The 19187-nt window shown below is 46.0% G+C and overlaps 1 protein-coding gene across 1 annotated transcript in view; it reads right to left on the bottom strand.

The window, feature by feature from the left end:
- LOC147107826 (bromodomain and WD repeat-containing protein 1-like) overlaps window positions 1–19187 on the bottom strand; it is a 122544-nt gene that overhangs the window by 16324 nt on the left and 87033 nt on the right. Inside the window, exons 22-27 of the mRNA XM_086007167.1 lie at window positions 16421–16488; window positions 10260–10440; window positions 9315–9431; window positions 6824–6931; window positions 5656–5780; window positions 440–522 (exon numbers count right to left, since the gene is read on the bottom strand). Of these exons, the coding sequence (XP_085863293.1) occupies window positions 440–522; window positions 5656–5780; window positions 6824–6931; window positions 9315–9431; window positions 10260–10440; window positions 16421–16488 (682 nt within the window). The remainder of the gene's footprint in view (window positions 1–439; window positions 523–5655; window positions 5781–6823; window positions 6932–9314; window positions 9432–10259; window positions 10441–16420; window positions 16489–19187) is intronic.

Here is a 19187-nt window from a genome sequence, read left to right as displayed (position 1 = left end):
AACCACATTATAACCATCATAACATAATGTACACTCTTCAGATCACAATGCACAGCAACTCCAGTCATAAATCTTCAAGATTAAAAATTATCACAAAAATATTGTTCAATGGCATTAACAAAATATGAAACCCCACTGTGGGTCCACTGAACTAATAAGACATGACCACAACTGTGAAATTGTGGTGAAGAACCAAGCTGATGGGTAGTCATTCCAAGGACTTCCTAGCAGTTGATTACAGCACTTGTGAAATTTATGGAGCTAGTCTCCAGCCTGTCTTCCAGACAGAGTCAAATACCCTGTGCAGGGTGACCTCAGGACAATAAACAAAAGGAAAAAAATCCAGACTTTAATATTGCTGAAGATGTATGGCAGATTTCTACAGATCAGTTTCTTTTAGAAATAGCAGATTAAAACTGGAAAAATGAATAAAACTTACTAGCTTTCCAATTCCTCTCCCTTGCTTCATCATAAAACTGACGTAATATAAGAAAATCAATCACATCTGGCATGTCGTGGTACCTGCAACACAGAACAACTTCTATCTAATTTCCCTTGTTTTTTTAACAAACAACAATAAGAGGTTGACAGTATACACCTAACCATAATTTTATACACTCAGACAAGATAGTTGGTGCTATTTGCCCAACTACTGCCTAGCGAATGCCCGTGAAATTCTTACGCCTGGTAATAAGGCCTGCTTTTACCAGCCTAAGAGTTTAAATGAATATAAAAATAATAATATGGAGTAAATCGAACAGCAACTTCCAGCGTCAACATATGCGCAGTTAAACGCAGAAATCAGGAAGTTGCTATCCGATTTGCCCTGCTCCTCCACAAGGTTCGCTACATCGGGCATGAAGTTGCAGTACTTACCATTAGATACTCCAGAAAAAGTTAGGGCTTGTCCATTCAAGTGCAAGTGAATTTTTAAATGGCGTGATATGTCTTAATTACTACCAAACAACCTCTCGGGCACTGAAAATTTACTTCTACAAATGTAGAGTCTCATTGGCTCAGATTTTAATTATTGTTGGAGATTTTTTTTTAAATTAAAAATTTTTTTTTTTACTTTTTCTTTGTTTTTTATCTCTCTATCTCTTAACCCCATCTTTCTTTTCCTTTCTGTACATGATTTTACATTGAATTAAATATTCTAACTCACACTTCCTGGTTTAGTCTATGCATGTCGCAGTAAGGATTCTTCAGGTTGATTGGTTGAAGAGACACGCTGTTGCTTACTCTGTTCACACAGGCCCCAGGTTCCCTGTAGAGGGAGCTGCACTGAATTTTTTAAAATTTTATTCGTTCCTGGGATATGGGCGTCACTGGCAAGGCCAGCATTTATTGACCATCCCTAGTTGCCCTCGAGAAGGTGGTGGTGAGCTGCCGCCTTGAACCGCTGCAGTCCGTGTGGTGAAGATACTCCCACAGTGCTGTTAGGTAGGGAGTTCCTGGATTTTAACCCAGCGACGATGCAGGAAAGGCGATATTTTCCAAGTCAGGATGGTGTGTGACTTGGAGGGGAATTTTGAGGTGGTGGTATTCCCATGCGCCTGCTGCCCTTGTCCTTCTAGGTGGTAGAGGTCGCAGGTTTGGGAGGTGCTGTCGAAGAAGCCTTGGCAAGTTGCTGCAGTGGATCTTGTAGATGGTACACACTGCAGCCACGGTGTGCCAGTGGTGGAGGGAATCAATGTTTAAGGTGGTGGATGGGGTGCCAATCAAGCAGGCTGCTTTGTCCTGGATGGTGTCGAGCTTCTTGAGTGTTGTTGAAGCTGCACTCATCCAAGCAAGTGGAGAGTATTCCATCACACTCCTTACTTGTGCCTTGTAGATGGTGGAAAGGCTTTGGGGAGTCAGGAGGTGAGACACTCACCGCAGAATACCCAACCTCTGACCTGCTCTTATAGCTACAGTATTTATGTGGCTGGTCCAGTTAAGTTTCTGGTGAATGGTGACCCACAGGATGTTGATGGTGGGGGATTCGGCGATGGTAATGCCGTTGAATGCCATGGGGCGGTGGTTAGACTCTTGCTTGTTGGAGATGGTCATTGTCTGGCACTTGTGTGGTGTGAATGTTACTTGCATTGGAAACGGATCTCTAATGACCATAAGTTGCCATGCAAAAGCCAAATATATTACATCTACTGCATTACCTTTATCTACCCTTTCTGTTGCTGTTCTGTTCAAAAGGGAAAGTCTTGCTTGACCAACCTTATTGAATTTTTTGAAGCGGTAACAGAGAGAGTAGACAATGGTAATGCAGTAGATGTAATTTATCCGGATTTTCAAAAGGCCTTCGATAAGGTACCCGATAAAAGACTGATGAACAAGGTCAGAGAATGCGGAGTCAGGGAACAAGTAGCAGAATGGATTGCCGGGTGGCTTCAGGACAGAAAGCTGAGAGTAGGTGTAAAGGGTAGCTATTCACAGTGGCAGAAGGTGGGTAGTGGTGTTCCACAAGGATCAGTGCTGGGACCACTGCTATTCACAATTTACATTAACGATTTAGACTTAGGAATCAAAAACACAATTTCTAAATTTGCGGATGACACCAAATGGGGGGGGGGGGTTGGGGGGGGGGAGATAGTCAATACTGAGGAGGACTGCAACAAGTTACAAGAGGACATTAATAAACTTCCAGAATGGGCATATAATTGGCAAATGAAGTTCAACACAGATAAATGTGAGGTATTACATTTTGGTAGGAAGAATAGGGAGGTCACTTATCACTTGGAGGGTGCGAGTCTAGGTGGGGTTGAGGAACAAAGGGATCCAGGAGTACAAATACACAAATCACTAAAAGTTGCGACACAGGTTAGCAAGTCCATAAAAAAAGCAAACCAAGCACTAGGGTTTATTTCTAGAGGGATAGAATAGAATTGAAAAGTAGGGAAGTTATGCTAAACCTGTATTGAACCTTGATTAGACCACACTTAGTGTACTGCGTACAGTTCTGGTCACCATATTATAAAAAGGATATAGAGGCGCTGGAGAGAGTAGAGAAGATTTACAAGGATGATGCCAGAAATGCAAGGGTATACATATCAGGAAAGGATGAACAGGCTGGGTCTCTTTTCTCTTGAAAAAAGGCTGAGGGGTGACCTAATTATGAAAAATGTTGATAAAATGGATAGAGAGTGGCCTAGAAATTCAGTGGGCCTTGCGCCCACTTAGCGCCTAAAGAGGTCTTTTGCGCCGGCGGGGTGGTAGCGCGGAAATTGAGTGCAGCGGTATTGGCGGCGGTAGCCGTTAGCGCTGCGCCGGGACCGATGACGTCATCGGTGTGCGCGGTGGCCCGTAACGCCCCGAAACCGCGCCGATCCCCATATTTATTTGCGGCCGCCTCCTCCGAAGCGGGCGCAAACAGCGACCAGAAAACGGGGCCGTCCTGCTGCCATAGTGGGGCGCTTTAAAGCGGAAGGTGCGGAGCGGCCGCCTGCCCGCACCTCCTTCCCCGGCCTCCTCCACCCCCCCCCGCGGCATTGCCGGCTGGTTTCCGTGGAGCCCGGCACTTCTCCGTTGTGCCGGGCTCTTTTGCCGGCACTCGCGATCGGGGCTCCGGCCGTTGCAGGCACCTCCCCCTTAAGAGAAGGAGGAGGCCTGCCGCACCGCATCGGGTGGCGCTGCGGCAACTAGCGCGCCGATATTCAGTTGCAGCGCCCCAAACGGAGGCGGGCACACCCTGGTATAGCGCCCGCTTCCGAATTGGGGCGCAGAAGACGAATATACGGTGTGCGCTAATGCCTCCCCGCCCAGCGCTAACTTTTGGGCGCGAGCGAGCTGCCCGCGCCCAAGTGAATTTCTAGGCCAGTGTGTTTCCACTTGTGGGGAAGAGCAGAACTAGAGGCCATCAATATAAGATAGTCACCAAGAAATCCAATATCCAATAGGGAATTCAGAAGAAACTTATTTACCAAAAGAGTGGTGAGAATGTGGAACTCGCTACCACAGGGAGTGGTTGAAGCGAACCGTATAGATGCATTTAAGGGGAGGCTAGACAAGCATATGAGGGAGAAGGGAATAGTGGATTATGCTGATAAATTTAGATGAGGAAAGACGGGAGGAGGCTCGTGGGAGCATAAATGCCGGCATGGACTGGTTGGGCTGAATGGCCTGTTTCTGAGCCGTATATCCTATGTAATCCTATGCTTTGTCAAATAATTCAAGAAGGTTGATCAAGCATGACCTTCCCTTTTGAAATCCATGCAGACTACTCTATTATATTTTCGGTTTCCAGATGTTTTTCTATTACGTTCTTGAGTAAGGATTTCATTATCTTTCCTACCACCGATGTTAAGCTAATTGTTCCATCTTCCTTTTTAAATACAGGAATCACATTAGCTGTCTGCCAGTCCTCTGGCAGCTGTTCCCATGTCTAATGAATTTTCATATATATGGAATAGTGACTCGGTTATCTCTTCTCTAACTTCTTTTAATATGTGCAGATGCAATCCATCCAGACAAATGGTTTTATCCTCTCTAAGTTTGATTAGTTTATCAATGATCTCCCCCCTGTAATAGAGGCATTGCTGCATCACCAACCCTACTCATATAAGCAAGATACAAACACTAAATTGTGCTGCACCTGATCAAGGATGACCATAGCTTGACTAGCTGGTGAAGGAGGGAACAGCAAAAGAGGCCATCTTAGGCTATTGCCTGATTTCATATCTGTACATTTTAAAAGAATTAAGGAAAACTAAGTCAAAATAAAATACAAAATTAGGTATGTGAGCATGATAATTCTGCAAGTTCCTGAAGATAAGTACTCAAAAGTGGATTTATAGTCATGTTAATTGCAGCAATAAATTTTAAAATCAAATTCATATTTATTGGCCCAGATTTTGCAGTCAGCGGCAAAGGGACGGTGCTCACTGCTGACCTCAAAAATAGCTGCCCACAAAGATATGGCGGGCTCTAGAGCGTCGATTTCCTCTATTCCAACCTGACTTTGAATCTGGTGCCATCTATAGGAGATCTGTGGCGTCCAGCAACAGTGACTTCATCAAGCAGGCTGATCAGCCAATCAGACTGAAGAATTCTCAGATGGCAAACCAGGAAGTAAAAAGCACAGATTAAATTCACTTTTTAATCATTTTACAGAAAGTGAAATAAAGATTGGGACATACACATGGGATTAAGGTAGAAGCTGAAATACCATAAACTTAAAAAAAATTTAAAAACTATTTTAAAAATCATGGAATTTTTAAATGTTATTTTGAGGGAATGATACTCCATACTTTTAAAATTCATTTTTCAGGTTCAGAGAGGATGTTCAGCAGTAATTATGACTTAGTATGCTGTTATAAACTTAGTTACACCTCATTCAAAAAGGATTAACATTTTCAATGTTTTTTACAGCGAGAATAGTGCTTAAAAAGTTAAAGTTCACATCAAATCACTGATTCTGTGTTGTTGCAGCCTTTGCAGATGCAATCAACGCACCATGTGGAGAAGCAGGGTATCACTGACAGCAACTTCCTGATTTCTGCATTTAACTAAGCATGTGCAGACGCCAGAAGTTGCTGTCAGTTTTACATAGTAATGAAGGCAAGCGCTGACAGTTTCGGCGTCATTACAACTGCAAATTCCAGGCCATAATTTTGCTAAACTAAGACACTTAACCAAAAACATTAAATACAGAGAACGTACTTCACTGAAAATGCCTTATCCATAATTTTGCCTGTGTCGTGGTCTATGAAGGCAAGCTTGAGGCAGCATAGTGTAGGAGGGCCAACTTCATATTTTAGTCCAACAATTTTTAAAAATTCTTGATCCTATTTAAAACAGAAATAAGTTCAAAAATCTCCCAGTTCAATGAGTAAAGTTTTGAGTAATTCCAGAAAGTAGAAACAGTTATAAAAACATAAGAAACAGGAGGAGTAGGCCATTCGGCCCTTCGAACCTGCTCCGCCATTTAATGAGATCATGGCTGATCTTCTGCCTCAACACCATTCACCGGCCTGGTGTATATGGACTCAAAATATTCATGCCCCAGCCAATACTCGCAATCCAAAATACTGTTTTAGCTGGTTAATCATATAAACACATTATACAGACACTCCTGCTATTAGTAAAAACATAACTTGAAATTAACCTGTCAGATTTAGCAACTTGTTCATCAAACAACTATAGGAAAGGAGCAAAGCATGTGTCAATTACAAATGATGGCTTCCTCCAATGTACTAACTGGTAAACACACCATTAAATGAAACAGAGCAGAAGGTCTCAGATCTGATTCCCATTCTCTGATGAGTTTGTATTTTCAGCATTGGTGGAGGGGGAGGGCGGGTGGGTGTCGAAGAGGGAAAAAGGCTTCCCACTATTTATCACTATCCAGCAACCAGTGATGGAAGTTATGCACATGGATATTAGGTGATAACATCATCAGGCACTGTAATGTCCTCTACAGTAAAACAACTTATTGACACATTTTGTCTAGGCTCACACCAGAATGGCCGCCACCATCTATGGAAGTGTGCCCTAAGCACAAGTCAGCACCTTCAGTTGTGATATTTAAAACAAAAACAGAGTGTACCACAATTTTAAAGAAAGAAAAAGTCCACATAATTGCTCTCCATAAAATGTTAGTCCTAACTTAGCAACAGTAATGGAACATCTGCATCCATTGATGGGTTTAAAAAATAAAAACTGATATATTTATTAATATTTATTAACATCTAAATACTGCACAGCTATGTATATAGTACCACTGTAATCTAGAATTTAACTACTGAAACTACTCTAATTAGGCCACTCATATACTCCTTAAGAATTCTTAGTCAAATGTTAGTTCAATAAATTATTTGTTCAGTCTTACCCTAAGTTCCATCTTATGCCATGGCTGCTTGCGTGAGCTAATGGTGTAGATTTTAGCCTTTTTGACAGCTTCAACATAGGCTTCATGGCCTTGCCGAAAATAGACAACCTGTTGAAACAAATTCCTCCCAGCTCAAAAACATTGGAATGCTTGGCATATGTTAAGCATTACTAGTTAAGGTCCAAAGTGAATAATATTCACATGTCATTGAATAAGAAATAGCTATGTCTCTTTAATAAGAATAAGCACACTCAAAATTTTCCTGAGAATGAATAATGAACATTCATCATTGGTTATAATCTATTAATTCAGTGGAACACTTTTACAGTGTTAATATCCTTCATGATGGATATTAACACTTTAATTACAAAGAAGGGTTAGAACATATGCCACACATATTTTTGAAAACATACTAATCTGGTAAAAAGTGTATGCATGATTAATAAAATTGTAGGAATATAAAAATAGTAAAGTTCTACAGACACATAAATAACAAGAAAAGTCAGGATAGGGATACACACAATAAATTCACAGGTAATGAGAGCGAAATGGCAGAAATATTAAATAATAATTCTGCCTTGGTATTTACCAGGGAGACTAACATGGTGGGCATGACATTAAAAGAAGCGATCAAAAAAGTTATAAAGACATTTAAGATAGAAAGGCGGGGCTGGGGTGGCCAGGAAGATAATTGATAAACTAATCAAATGATGCCAAGAGCTAGCTCTCAGAAAAGCGTAACCAATTCTGGATGAAACATCGGAACAAATAAATTTTCCACCCAGGCAGGAAGTACTTCTGTAAAGATGACCTGGATGTTCAGCATATTAAAGCTTGTATCTGTGTAAAGCTTAGCCTGCCATGAATTAGACAACTGCAATAGTAGTACACACTTGAAAATGTATTTAACAAACTGAAGAAATGACAACAAAGCTGCCTGATACTTACTTTATCAAGTACATATTCCAGGTGCAGGTCATCTCCAAAAAAGGCCCAACCACCTCCCCCAACCTTCAATGGCAACACCATTGGCGAGTCCCTCACAATCAACATCCAGTAGACCAGAAGCTTAACTTTAAAAAAAATTCATTTATGGGTTGTAGGCATCGATGGCAAGGCCAGCATTTATTGCCCATCCTTAAGTGTCCTTACAAAGGTGGTGGTGAGCTGCCGCCTTGAACCGCTGCAGTCCGTGTGGTGAAGGTACTCCCACAGTGCTGTGAGAGGGAGTTCCAGGATTTTGACCCAGTGATGGTGAAGGATCGGCGATATACTTCTAAGTCAGGATGTTGTGTGACTTGGAGGGGAATTTGGAGGTGGTGATGTTCCCATGTGCCTGCTGCCCTTGTCCTGCTAGGTGGAAGAGGTCGCAGGTTTGGGAGGTGCTGCCAAAGAAGCCTTGGCGAGTTGCTGCAGTGCATCTTGTAGATGGTACACACTGCAGCCACGGTACGCTGGTGGTGGAGGGAGTGAATGTTTAAGGTGGTGGATGGGGTGCCAATCAAGCGGGCTGCTTTGTCCTGGATGGTGTCGAGCTTCTTGAGTGTTGTTGGAGCTGCATTCATCCAGGCAAGTGGAGAGCATTGCATCACACTCCTGACTTGTGCCTTGTAGATGGTGGAAAGGCTTTGGGGAGTCAGGAGGTGAGATACTTGCCGCAGAATACCTAGTGTCTGACCTGCTCTTGTTGCCACAGTATTTATGTGGCTGGTCCAGTTAAGTTTCTGGTCAATGGTGACCCCCAGGATGCTGATGGTGGGGGATTCGGCGATGATCATGCCGTTGAATGTCATGGGGAGGTGTTTAGACTCTCGCTTGTTGGAGATAGTCATTGCCTGGCACTTCTGTGGCGCAAATGTTACCTGCCACTTATCAACCAACCACATCAACACTGTCACTATAAGAGCAGGGCAGAGGTTGAGTGCTTTGCAACAAGTGGCTCAACTGTTGATCCCTCAAAACCTTTCCCACCATTTATAAAGGCACAAGTCAGCAGTGTGATGGAATACTTACAAGTACAGCGCAAAAACTAATATGGGATTTGAACTCATGGTCTCTGGATTATTATCCAGGCCTCTGAATTACTAGTCCAGTAATTGTAGAAGCCTGAACTAATAATTCAGAGAATGCAAGTTCAAATCCCACCATATTAGTTTGAGAATTTGAATTCAGTTTAAAATATCTGGAAATAAACTGCTGGTATCAGTAAAAGTGGCCATGAAGCAGTTGAATTGTCATAAAAATTCAAATTAAATTGCAGAATGCACTCAGCATGAGACTTTGGTTCATAGACAAGATGGATCTTCTGCTCCGGACAGCAAGATTTAATTATTTTGTGTAAACAAAAAGAAACTCCATAAAATTCCCAGAACCTATTCAGAACCTGATTTACAAACTTTGGTCATTTATTGAAGCGTAAACTTAGTGATCTCATGTCATCAAAAGAATCCCTGCTGTATTCTCATTTGTAACTGGATGCCAGCTTTCTTACCTCATCGCCCATCTGTGGAACATAAGGTGACCTGCGCGGTATAGTATCTGTGATCCACCTTGGCGGATGCCATTCCTCTAAAACTGTACCGTCTCCAGTTGGCAGAGGATTTGGTCTCTGCATTGCAAGGAGGAAAACATTTAGAATTGCAGACATTTGTACACTGAACTATTCTCTCCCCAACTTAAAAATGTTTATTTGCTAAAAACTATAGTTTCTTAGCAGTGATTATAACAGATCATTTTATATTGCCAAGGCATTGCCATTTCATAATCATAATCATCTTTATTGTCATTGTTAGTGCACAAGTGCAGTACAACGAAATGTAGGCTTGCAGCTCCCGAGAGTGTACATTTAGATTAAGACACTTAAACATTCAACATTCATTTGGCTTGTAATACATTAACATAAACATAATAAAGTGCATTGGCAGATTTGGGACCTTGCATAGCTATTAATGTATATAGAATTTAGATCAGCATCAAAATGAATGATCCAATTTAAAGACCCCATCAGTGCCAGCCATCCGCATTCAAGCTCCTTCAATATACTGCAGGAAGCACTCTTGTTTGTCTCACTCCACCCAAATAGCCTCATTCAGATGAGACAGACTAAACAAATTTCACCAGGAGTAACATTACTGTAGCTCTGTGTTCAGGTGAACTACAGTTTATATTTCAAATATTTTCACAATCGTCCAAAGGCACTGACTTATTCCACGGGCATGGGTGCACTTAGGAACCTTAACCAAGTGACTATTGGTCATGCAAAAATCTAGCCAAAAAGTGTTAGGCAGCTATTTGACTGCAGTGAACATCACAGCCATCACATCAGACCCTAAACCGCCCTGGACTGCATGGCTCAGTACAAAACTAGGAAGTACATTCATTCACTAAACTACCTGGGGAGATGTTTTTTAAAACCCACTTAAAAGGTTACTACTACCTTTCGTGGTCTTCCTTTGGGTTTCTTTAGCTTTTTATTCCACAGCTCTTTAGCTTTATCATCTTGTTCATCTTCTGAGCTGCTCACTATGCGTGGAGCTCGCCGTCTGGTTGGTCTTTTTGGTGGCTGAAGGTTAATTCCTGCATTTGCTGTCCAATCTGAATACTCACTCGAAGAATCACTAAACACAAAAGAGCTAATTCAACTCCCATCCATGTCCAGAGGAAGTTATGTACATAAATGTTTTTTATACATAAAATGTCACTTTTAAATAGCTTTTGGTTCTTTTTATGACAATTTAAATTAGGATAGTGATACAACACAAATTTCCTCCAGCATTTAAAAGGATGGAATGGCTACCCAGTAGGATCTTCTTTGTTCTTTTAATATAGATCTTCCAAACGTCACAGGAGCAGAGCCCAGCTTTATAAGTTCTGGATAAACCATGTACTAAGTATGCACATAGAAATATTGTCATAATGTTGCAGGTAGACGGTACTTGTACATCCTATGAAGCCTCAGGATCTGCAACATTCTGCCAGTTTGCTTTGACCTGAAGATAATCACTTAACAATAACCCCACCACAAAAACACGCCTTTGAGAGTCTGAGGAATGGTTGGGTGGAATTCTGTTGTTGAAGAGTAAAGTTTACAAAACCAGTAAGTCATCTTTCACATTCCCTACAAACATACTCTTCACAACATGTCAGTGATCTGGATGAAGGCGCGAGCGGTACTGTCCGCAAGTGTGCAGATGTACTGGTGTCAGAACCCTCAAGGAGAAGTAAAGAATACAATTGGATCTAAATGAGATCTGGGAATGGGCCTGCATCTGGCAAATGACATTTAATGTTGACAAATGTAATGTAGGTAGGGCTAATGCAAAGCATGTACATACCATGCTGGGCTCTAAATTAAAATCTGTTGAAAGGAAGAGACACCTGGGTGTTATCGTGCTCAAGTCTCTAAAGGTCCACGATCAGTGCAAAGAGGCTATAGTGAGAGCAGATAGGGTATTAGGATGTACAGCTAGCACAATACATTATAAAACTAAGAGCACCATAGTGTCCTTGTACAATACCTTAATTAGGCCCCATCTAGAATTTTGTGTTCGGGTCTGGTCCTTCACGTGGTGGTGGATAGAAGTCCTAGAAGAGGTTCAGAGGTCTCGCCTCTCCCTATCTCGGTAACCTCCCCCTGCCCTACACAACCCTCCTAGATCTCTGCGCTCCTTCAATTCTGGCCTCTTGTGCATCCCCGTTTTTAATCGCTCCACCATTGTCAGCCGTCCCTTCAGTTGCCTAGGTCCTCAGCTCTGTCTCTATCCTCCTTTAAGACGTTCTTTAAAACCTACCTCTTTGATCAAGCTTTTGGTCATCTGTCCTAATATCTCCTTAAGTGGCTTGGAGTCAAATTATATTTGACAACACTCCTTTTGAAGCACATTGGAAGATTTTACTACGTTAAAGGCGCTATATAAATGCAAGTTGTTGTTGTACTGATTGCCCACATTAAGCAGCACACATACAGAAGGGGGCAGTAAACAGGTTGATACATCTCAAGAAGTTTTATAATATATTTTTCCTTCTTATTAACATTGCAGGGCATTCTTGAATTCCAAGTGCCAATCCTGAAAGCTTTGAGGCAATATCTGAGCAGTACCAAGTCCTGTTGTCAATGCCAATCTATCTATTTCTATATGTAACTTATGAAGGAAAATGCAAACTTAAAATACAATGGCCTAGAAATTGGGTATAGCCCCGCTTGAGGCGCTAGAACTGGCGGTGCGCTAAGTTTATAGCCAGACGAAACTTATCGCTGCCTGGCGCGATATTGGGTTGCATCGCCCCCGCAAAGGGGATTGAGGCGCTAATTCAGCTGTTGCACGGTGCTCCTAAGGCGCAAAAGTTCAGGCGCTACTCAATATCGACGCGGACAGACGATCTCAATTACGAGAAACCACGAGACTTCCAGGCGCCGGCCGGCTCTTAAAGGGGTGGGTCAGTCAGCCTGAGCTTCAACACCCAACGCCCTGTAGGCCTCAGAATCGGCGCTCGCCCTTCTCTGGCATTAGAAACTTGTTCAGCATGGAGAAGGTTAGACAGAGAGCAGAGCGCTTCAGCACTGAGGCTCTGCACCACTTGGTGGCTGCAGTTGAGCGCCGTCGAGATGTCCTGTATCCGGACAATGGCAAGAGGCCGAATCAGAAGGCTTACCGACGATCTTGGAGGGAGGTTGCTGTGAGGGTCAACTCCAGCAGCATGGCGACCAGGACCCCTGTTCAGTGCAGGAAGAAATTCAACGACCTCACACGGATCGTTAGGGTGCGTGATGGTTTAGCAAACTTCTCTGATTCCCTCATCTGCAGCTGACTTCGGGCACCCTGTTGCAATGATGCCCCAATGGCCATCTGTCAGCAAGCACCCATGGCCCTTTCTGGGCACACACATGGACAGATGTCTCAAGGCCTCATGTAAGGGCTCTTTCACCATGGGGGGCATGCGATGATGTCTCAAGGCCTCATGTAAGGGCTCTTGCACCATGGGGGGCATGCGATGATCTCGCAAGGCATCACGTTACAGAACTTCCCCTTCTTTCCCCTGCAGTCCAAGCTGGCGACGATCCGAAAGGAGCAGCGTCGAACCGGTGGCGGACCTCCACAAGTGGTCACTCTCACGGATCTGGAGGAGAGAGTGCACCAGATACTTGGAGGACGTCTGTCTGGTCCTGTGACCACTGCATCTGCCGACCCCATTTCCGACAGCGAGGGCAAGACTCTCACCTTTTTCACCTGTTGCCTTCCACTTGGTCCCCCAGCCAGCATGCATCCTCAGTGTGCAGCCATGTCAGAGCCTTGCCGCAATCTGGCATGCCTTTCAGCAAACCTGTCCTTTTGCTAAAGCCACTCTTCCACCTCCCTACTTTCAGATGAATCAGCACCAACTCGGGCTCAACGCACTGAAGCTGCCAGTGCCAGTGCCACCGGAGGCGAGGAGCAGGAGGAATCCGGACCAGCCGTTGCAGAATCCGGGGAGCGGACACATCTACAGACTGGGGATATTAGTCCCCTGGAGGGGAGGGGGGGGCTCGGAGGATGAACCAGTTGCCGGACCAAGCGGCATGCAGCAACGCACGGGGGATAGGCAAGTTCGGCCACCGTCTCCCCGGAGGGCAAGGCAGGTAGTGATGACTGCTGCACAGAGTGCAGATGAGGTGCGTCGCCTGGCTGAAATGAGCAAACAGGCCCGGGTCAGACACACAGAGCTGATGGCTGCAGTGGAGAAGATGCCTGAGTCAATAGATTCATTGGCTAAGAGTATGTTGGACTTCGGGGCAACAATGGAGAGGACTCTCCAGGGCTTCGGGGCAACAATGGACAGGACTATCCAGGGCTTCGGCCCAACAATGGAGAGGACGGTCCACAGCTTTGAGTCGGCTATGGAAAGGACTGTTCAGGGCTTCAGACAATCCCTGTAAAGGTCTGTCCAGGGCTTGTCCGAGGCAGTGGAGCGGTCGGCACCTGCCTTGTCCGAAGCAATGGGAAGAACTGTCCAGGGCTTCTCCGAAGCACTGGCACCTGGCACACAGGTCCTCACTGTTGCCACGCAGTCACTTGCTGGGCTCCTCCACACCCAGATTGAGGCAACGTGATCTCTCACTGCAGCCACCCTCTCTGCATCAGTTAGGATCACCCCGGGCCCTTCCAGTCCCATACAAGGCCAGGAATCAGTGGAGCATGCGATTGTGGCGGATGAGCCGAGCCGCTCCCCTCAGATAGCCAGTGTGTCGTCCGACCATGGTGTAAGTGTCCTCTCTCGGCAGGAGACCATTGCACATGCCAGCGCTGGGATGTCTGCATTGCAGCTGCCACCACCTGCAGGCCACACTGCTTCCAGCCATGGTCACATCAAGCATCCTGCGTCCGCACCCTCCAAGCCCAGAGGTCAGCCAGGCCGTACCTCAGGGGCTTTTGCGCTTCTACACAGTCAGCAGGCGTCCCCCAGCCTTGAGCCCGCCACTGGGGTCCAATTACGTAGGAGCAGCAGGGAGGGAAGGGGCCGGGCGCGAAAGAGCAGTCGTTCTCCCTCAAGGGGCCAGTTGTAGAGGGAGGTGCTGAGACGTTTCTTTGTCCAAATTCAAGGACACCCTCACCTGTTGTTATATTTGCAGAAGGTTTGTTGAGTTTTGCGGCTTTGCCGAAGAGTTCAGTTATTTTGTAACTTATGGTTTCTGTTGACATGACGTTGTTTAGCTGTAATGAAAGACTTTTGTGCCAATAAACAGAAGTTTCAATGTGGCATGGTGCATGTGACTACTTTCAGTGATGCTGGCATTCAGAGGCAGTCAAACATCCAAAGTGCGCGTGAGTTAAGACTCTCATCATTCCGCCACAGGGGTCTTGAAACGAGTCCTGATAAGCCTCTGACATATGGCCCTTCCACTTTCAGCAGCCCTTCCATCTTCCTCCTCCTCCGCCTGCTCTTCCTCCTCCTCCTCATACTCCTCCTCCTCATACTCCTCCTCCTCCGCCTGCTCCTCCTCCTCCGCCTGCTCTGCTGATCGTTGAGGGACAGCTGGAATTGGCTGGGTGCGTCGATTCGCCAAGTTGTGGAGCATGCAGCAGACGACGATGATGTGTCCCACTTGCTGCGGCGAGTACTGCAGGGATCCCCCCGAATGTTCCAGACATCGGAAACGCTTTTTGACAACACCAATAGTGTGCTGTTTACTGTGCCTGGTCGCCTGATGGCCGCTGCTGATCAGCTCTTCTGCTGGGGTGTCGGCCACACGGAGTGTTGTCATCAGCCATGGCCAGAGAGGATAGCCCTTGTTCCCAGTAAGCCAGCCTCGTCTTCGAGCCAGCCCCTCAAAAAGGTTACAAACTGAGGTCAACCGCAGGATAAAGGCATCGTGGCTGCACCCTGGGAAATGCGCGGTGACTGCCATGATGATTTGGTGGTGGTCACAGACCAGCTGCATGCTGAGGGAGTGGAACCCCTTGCGGTTGCGGAAGTCCTAAGGATGATGGCATGGCGCCCTCACAGCCACGTGTGTGCTGTCAGTCGCCCCCTGCACCATGGGGAAGTCCGCAATAGAAGCGATACCCTGCGCGCGCTCTGCCTGCTTGTGCAGGGTCAGAGGGAAGGTCATGAATTGACGCCTTCGCCTATAAAGGGCATCTGTAACTTGCCGGATGCAACAGTGGACTGCAACCTGAGCGACAGTCGCAATGTCCCCAATGGCTGACTGAAAGGATCCATTGGCATAAAAATTGAGGCCATCAGTCAGTTTAGCGATCACGGACAGAGAGGTTCTGCACCGTTCACGCAGCTGCAGATCCTGACCAAGCAGGTGGCACAGATCAGTAACAATGTCCCTCCAGAATCGGAGCCTTCCCAAACACTGCTCCTCCGACATGTCAAGGCTTGTCACCTGCTGCCTAAAGACCCTCGCAGCATCCCGTCGGATTGGCCGACCTCCATTGCCCCTCCTCCTTCTGGCCAATCCCGGCCCTCTCTCCCGCCGTCTCTCTGCCCCTTCACAGTGTTGGGCGATGAGGCCGTCGCCCTCCAAAGAAGCTCCCATTCCGATGCCAGTTGGTCAAAAGGCTTTTAGGTGTAGTGCTGCAAGTGCTTCGGACAGGTTTGAAGGTCCCAAGTACTCTAAAGCTACATTCCCAAAACTCCGCTCCACAGTAGCTCGCCAACTCTATCCAGCAATGATCACAATGAGCAGGCCAAGTGGCTGAAGATTCTGCACTAGAGCTGTCCCCTTTAAATAGCGCCCCACTACTCCGAGAAGGGCCTGCTAGCCCTCCCTCGAACTGTCACTAATAGCGCTAGGCGTTAAGGCTCCGCGCGCCACCAAATATGCGCTCAGGCGCTCCTAAAAGGCGTTGCACACTGAAATGACGTCATGATCTGCTTGCGCTCGCGGGCGCGCGCAAACACTTAGCGCAGGCGCTAAATGTATAGTCAATATCTGAGTTGTCGCTATCTTCATAGCGAACGCCCCAACATAGGGTATCGCCCCAATTCTAGGTCTCTTTAGGCGCTCAGCGCCAGCGCTACCAACCGAATTTCTAGGCCAATGTCTGTACTTTACAACAGAAATACTTATTATATGCATAAAATTATATTTTGAATTATTTGCCATATTACCTTGAGCTGTTACTTTCACTCTGCCACTCCTCTGAAGAGCCTCCACTACCGTCTGCTGAATTACTTTCCTATATTTAAAAAAACAAATATTGTTTAATTATTTGGCTGTAAATTTGAACGACTGAAATACATTGCGTTAATTTTTCCCTTCCATAGTCTGGCAAAATATTAATCTCGTCAATGGAGATGACAAGCTGTAGACCTGCTATAACAGACCCAATGTCCTCTCCTTCAGTCTGCCACCTGCAAATGACATAAGCAGTTCAATTGGCCTGTTTAGTGACTGTTAAGCCTTTGTCCTCACTAGGTCTTGGACAATCTCTTACCCTCATCAACCCCAATGGGATTAACAACCAGTTTTATGAACTCAAATCCAAGGATCACAGGCTTTAGCACGCATGGCTCATGACTGACCTGGTTGTCCACTGCCAGATATGGCTTGACACTTCCTGCTGCATTTTCTCATGCTTTACACCTTGAGCCAAAGCCGATTCTTCCAGGAGGGAAAGGATGATATCAAGTCGCCCCCTCACCACAAACCACCTTCGCTACCCTACCTTCCCCACCAACTTGATCTTCATCTGAAACTTGATGCAAGGAATTCACAATTGCTATACCTTCAAAACACACCCATCATTGTACTCATCAATGTTCACTGGCTCCCTGTTTCCAACATTGAATCATAGAATGGTTACAGCACAGGAGGCCATTCGGCCAGTCGAGCCCATGCCGGCTCTCTGCAAGAGCATTTCAGCTAGTCCCACTCCACCACCCTTTCCCCGTAGCCCTGCAAATTTTTTTTCTTCAGGGACTTATCCAATTCCCTTTTGAAAGCCTCAATTGAATCTTCCTCCATCACCCTTTCAGGCAGTGCATTCCAGATCATAACCACTCGCTACGTAAAAAAGATTTTCCTCATGTCGCCTTTGGTTCTTCTGCCAATTACCTTAAATCTGTGTCCTCTGGTTCTCGACCCTTCCGCCAATGGGAACAGTTTCTCTCCATCTGCTCTGTCTGGACCCCTCATGATTTTGAACACCTGTATCAAATCTCCTCTCAACCTTCTCTGCTCTGCTCTAAGGAGAACAACCCCAGCTTCTCCAGTCTATCCACGTAACTGAAGTCACTTATCCCTGGAACCATTCTTGTAAATCTTTTCTACACCCTCTCCAAGGCCTTCACATCCTTCCTAAAGTACGATGCCCAGAATTGGACACAATACTCCAGTTGAGGCCAAACTGGTGTTTTATAAAGGTTCATCATCACTTCCTTGCTTTTGCACTCTATGCCTCTATTTAGAAAGCCCAGGGTCCCGTATGCTTTTTTAACTGCTTTCTCAACCTGCCCTGCCACCGTCAATGATTTGTGCACATATACCCCCAGGTCTCCCTATTCCTGCACCCCTTTTAGAATTGCACCCTTTAGTTTATATTGCCTCTCCTCGTTCTTCCTACCAAAATGTATCACTTCGGACTTTTCTGCATTAAATTTCATCTGCCATGTGTCTGCCCATTCCACCAGCCTGTCTATGTCCTTCTGAAGTCTATCACTATACTTCCAAGTTTTGTGTCATCTACAAATTTTGAAATTGTGCCCTGTACACCCAAGTCCAAGTCATTAATATGTTTCAAGAAAAGCAGTGGTCCTAGTACCGACTCTTGGGGAACACCACCTCCTCTTGTCCAAAAAACCGTTCACCAATACCCGCTGTTTCCAGTCACTTAGCCAATTTTGTATCAATGCTGCCACTGTCCCTTGTATTCCATGGGCTTCAACTTTGTTGGCAAGCCTATTATGTGGTCCTTTATCAAACCCCTTTTGGAAGTCCATGTACACCACATCAACCACATTGCCCTCATCAACCCTCCTTGTTACCTCATCAAAAAATTCAATCAAGTTAGTTAAACACTATGGCCTAGAAATTCAGTTGCTTGCGCCACCAGTTTGCGCCCAAAGAGGCCACTCAGAGGCTTTAGCGCCACTGGCCACAACCACCGCGATATTTAGCGGGGCGCTAATGGCGGCGTTAGCCTGTAGCGCTGCGCCGCCACCGATGACGTCATCAGTGTGCGCAGCGCCCCGCTACCGCCCCGAACGCCATATTAGGTCGCGCCCGCCTCTTCCGCGCCGGCCGCAAATAGCGACCGGTACACAGGGGCCAACCTGTGGCGGTAGTGGAGCGAGTTAAGGTGGAGGTGCGGCCGGCCGCTTTTTCGGCAGCCGCCTGCCCGCACCTCCGTCCCCGGCCTCCTACACCCCCCCCCCCCGCGGCATTGCCGGCTGTTTACCGAGAGCCCAGCACTTCTCCTTGGTGCCGGGCTCATTTGCCGGCACTCGCGAGCGGGGATCGCGCTGTTGCAGCCACCTCCCCCTTAACAGTGGGAGGAAGGCCTGCAGTACCGCTGCGTGCCGTGCCACAGCGGGTGGCGCTGCGGCACTTTGCGCGCCGATATTCAGTTTCAGCGCCCCAAGCAGTGCGCGGGAAGCCTCGTTTAGCGGCCGGCTTCCATTTGGGACGCAGAAACTGAATATCCCGATGGCGCAAGTGGCTCCGCGCGCAGCGGTAATTCCGGCGCCCAGGCGAGCTTGGCGCCCCAAACTGAATTTTTAGCCCTATTTGCCTTTAACAAATCCTTGCTGGCTTTCCTTAATTAATCCACACTCGTCCAAGTGACTGAATTTTGTCCCGGATTATCATTTCTAAAAGCTTCCTCACCATAGAGGTTAAACTGACTGGCTGGGTTTATATCCTTATAACCCTTTTTTC

The sequence above is a fragment of the Somniosus microcephalus genome, chromosome 14 (assembly GCF_052327205.1).
Source record: "Somniosus microcephalus isolate GS21.2 chromosome 14, FLI_Smic_1.0, whole genome shotgun sequence".
Lineage (NCBI taxonomy): Eukaryota > Metazoa > Chordata > Chondrichthyes > Squaliformes > Somniosidae > Somniosus > Somniosus microcephalus.
The sequence above is the reverse complement of the archived record's forward strand: the minus strand, read 5'-3'. Positions and strand labels throughout refer to the sequence as shown.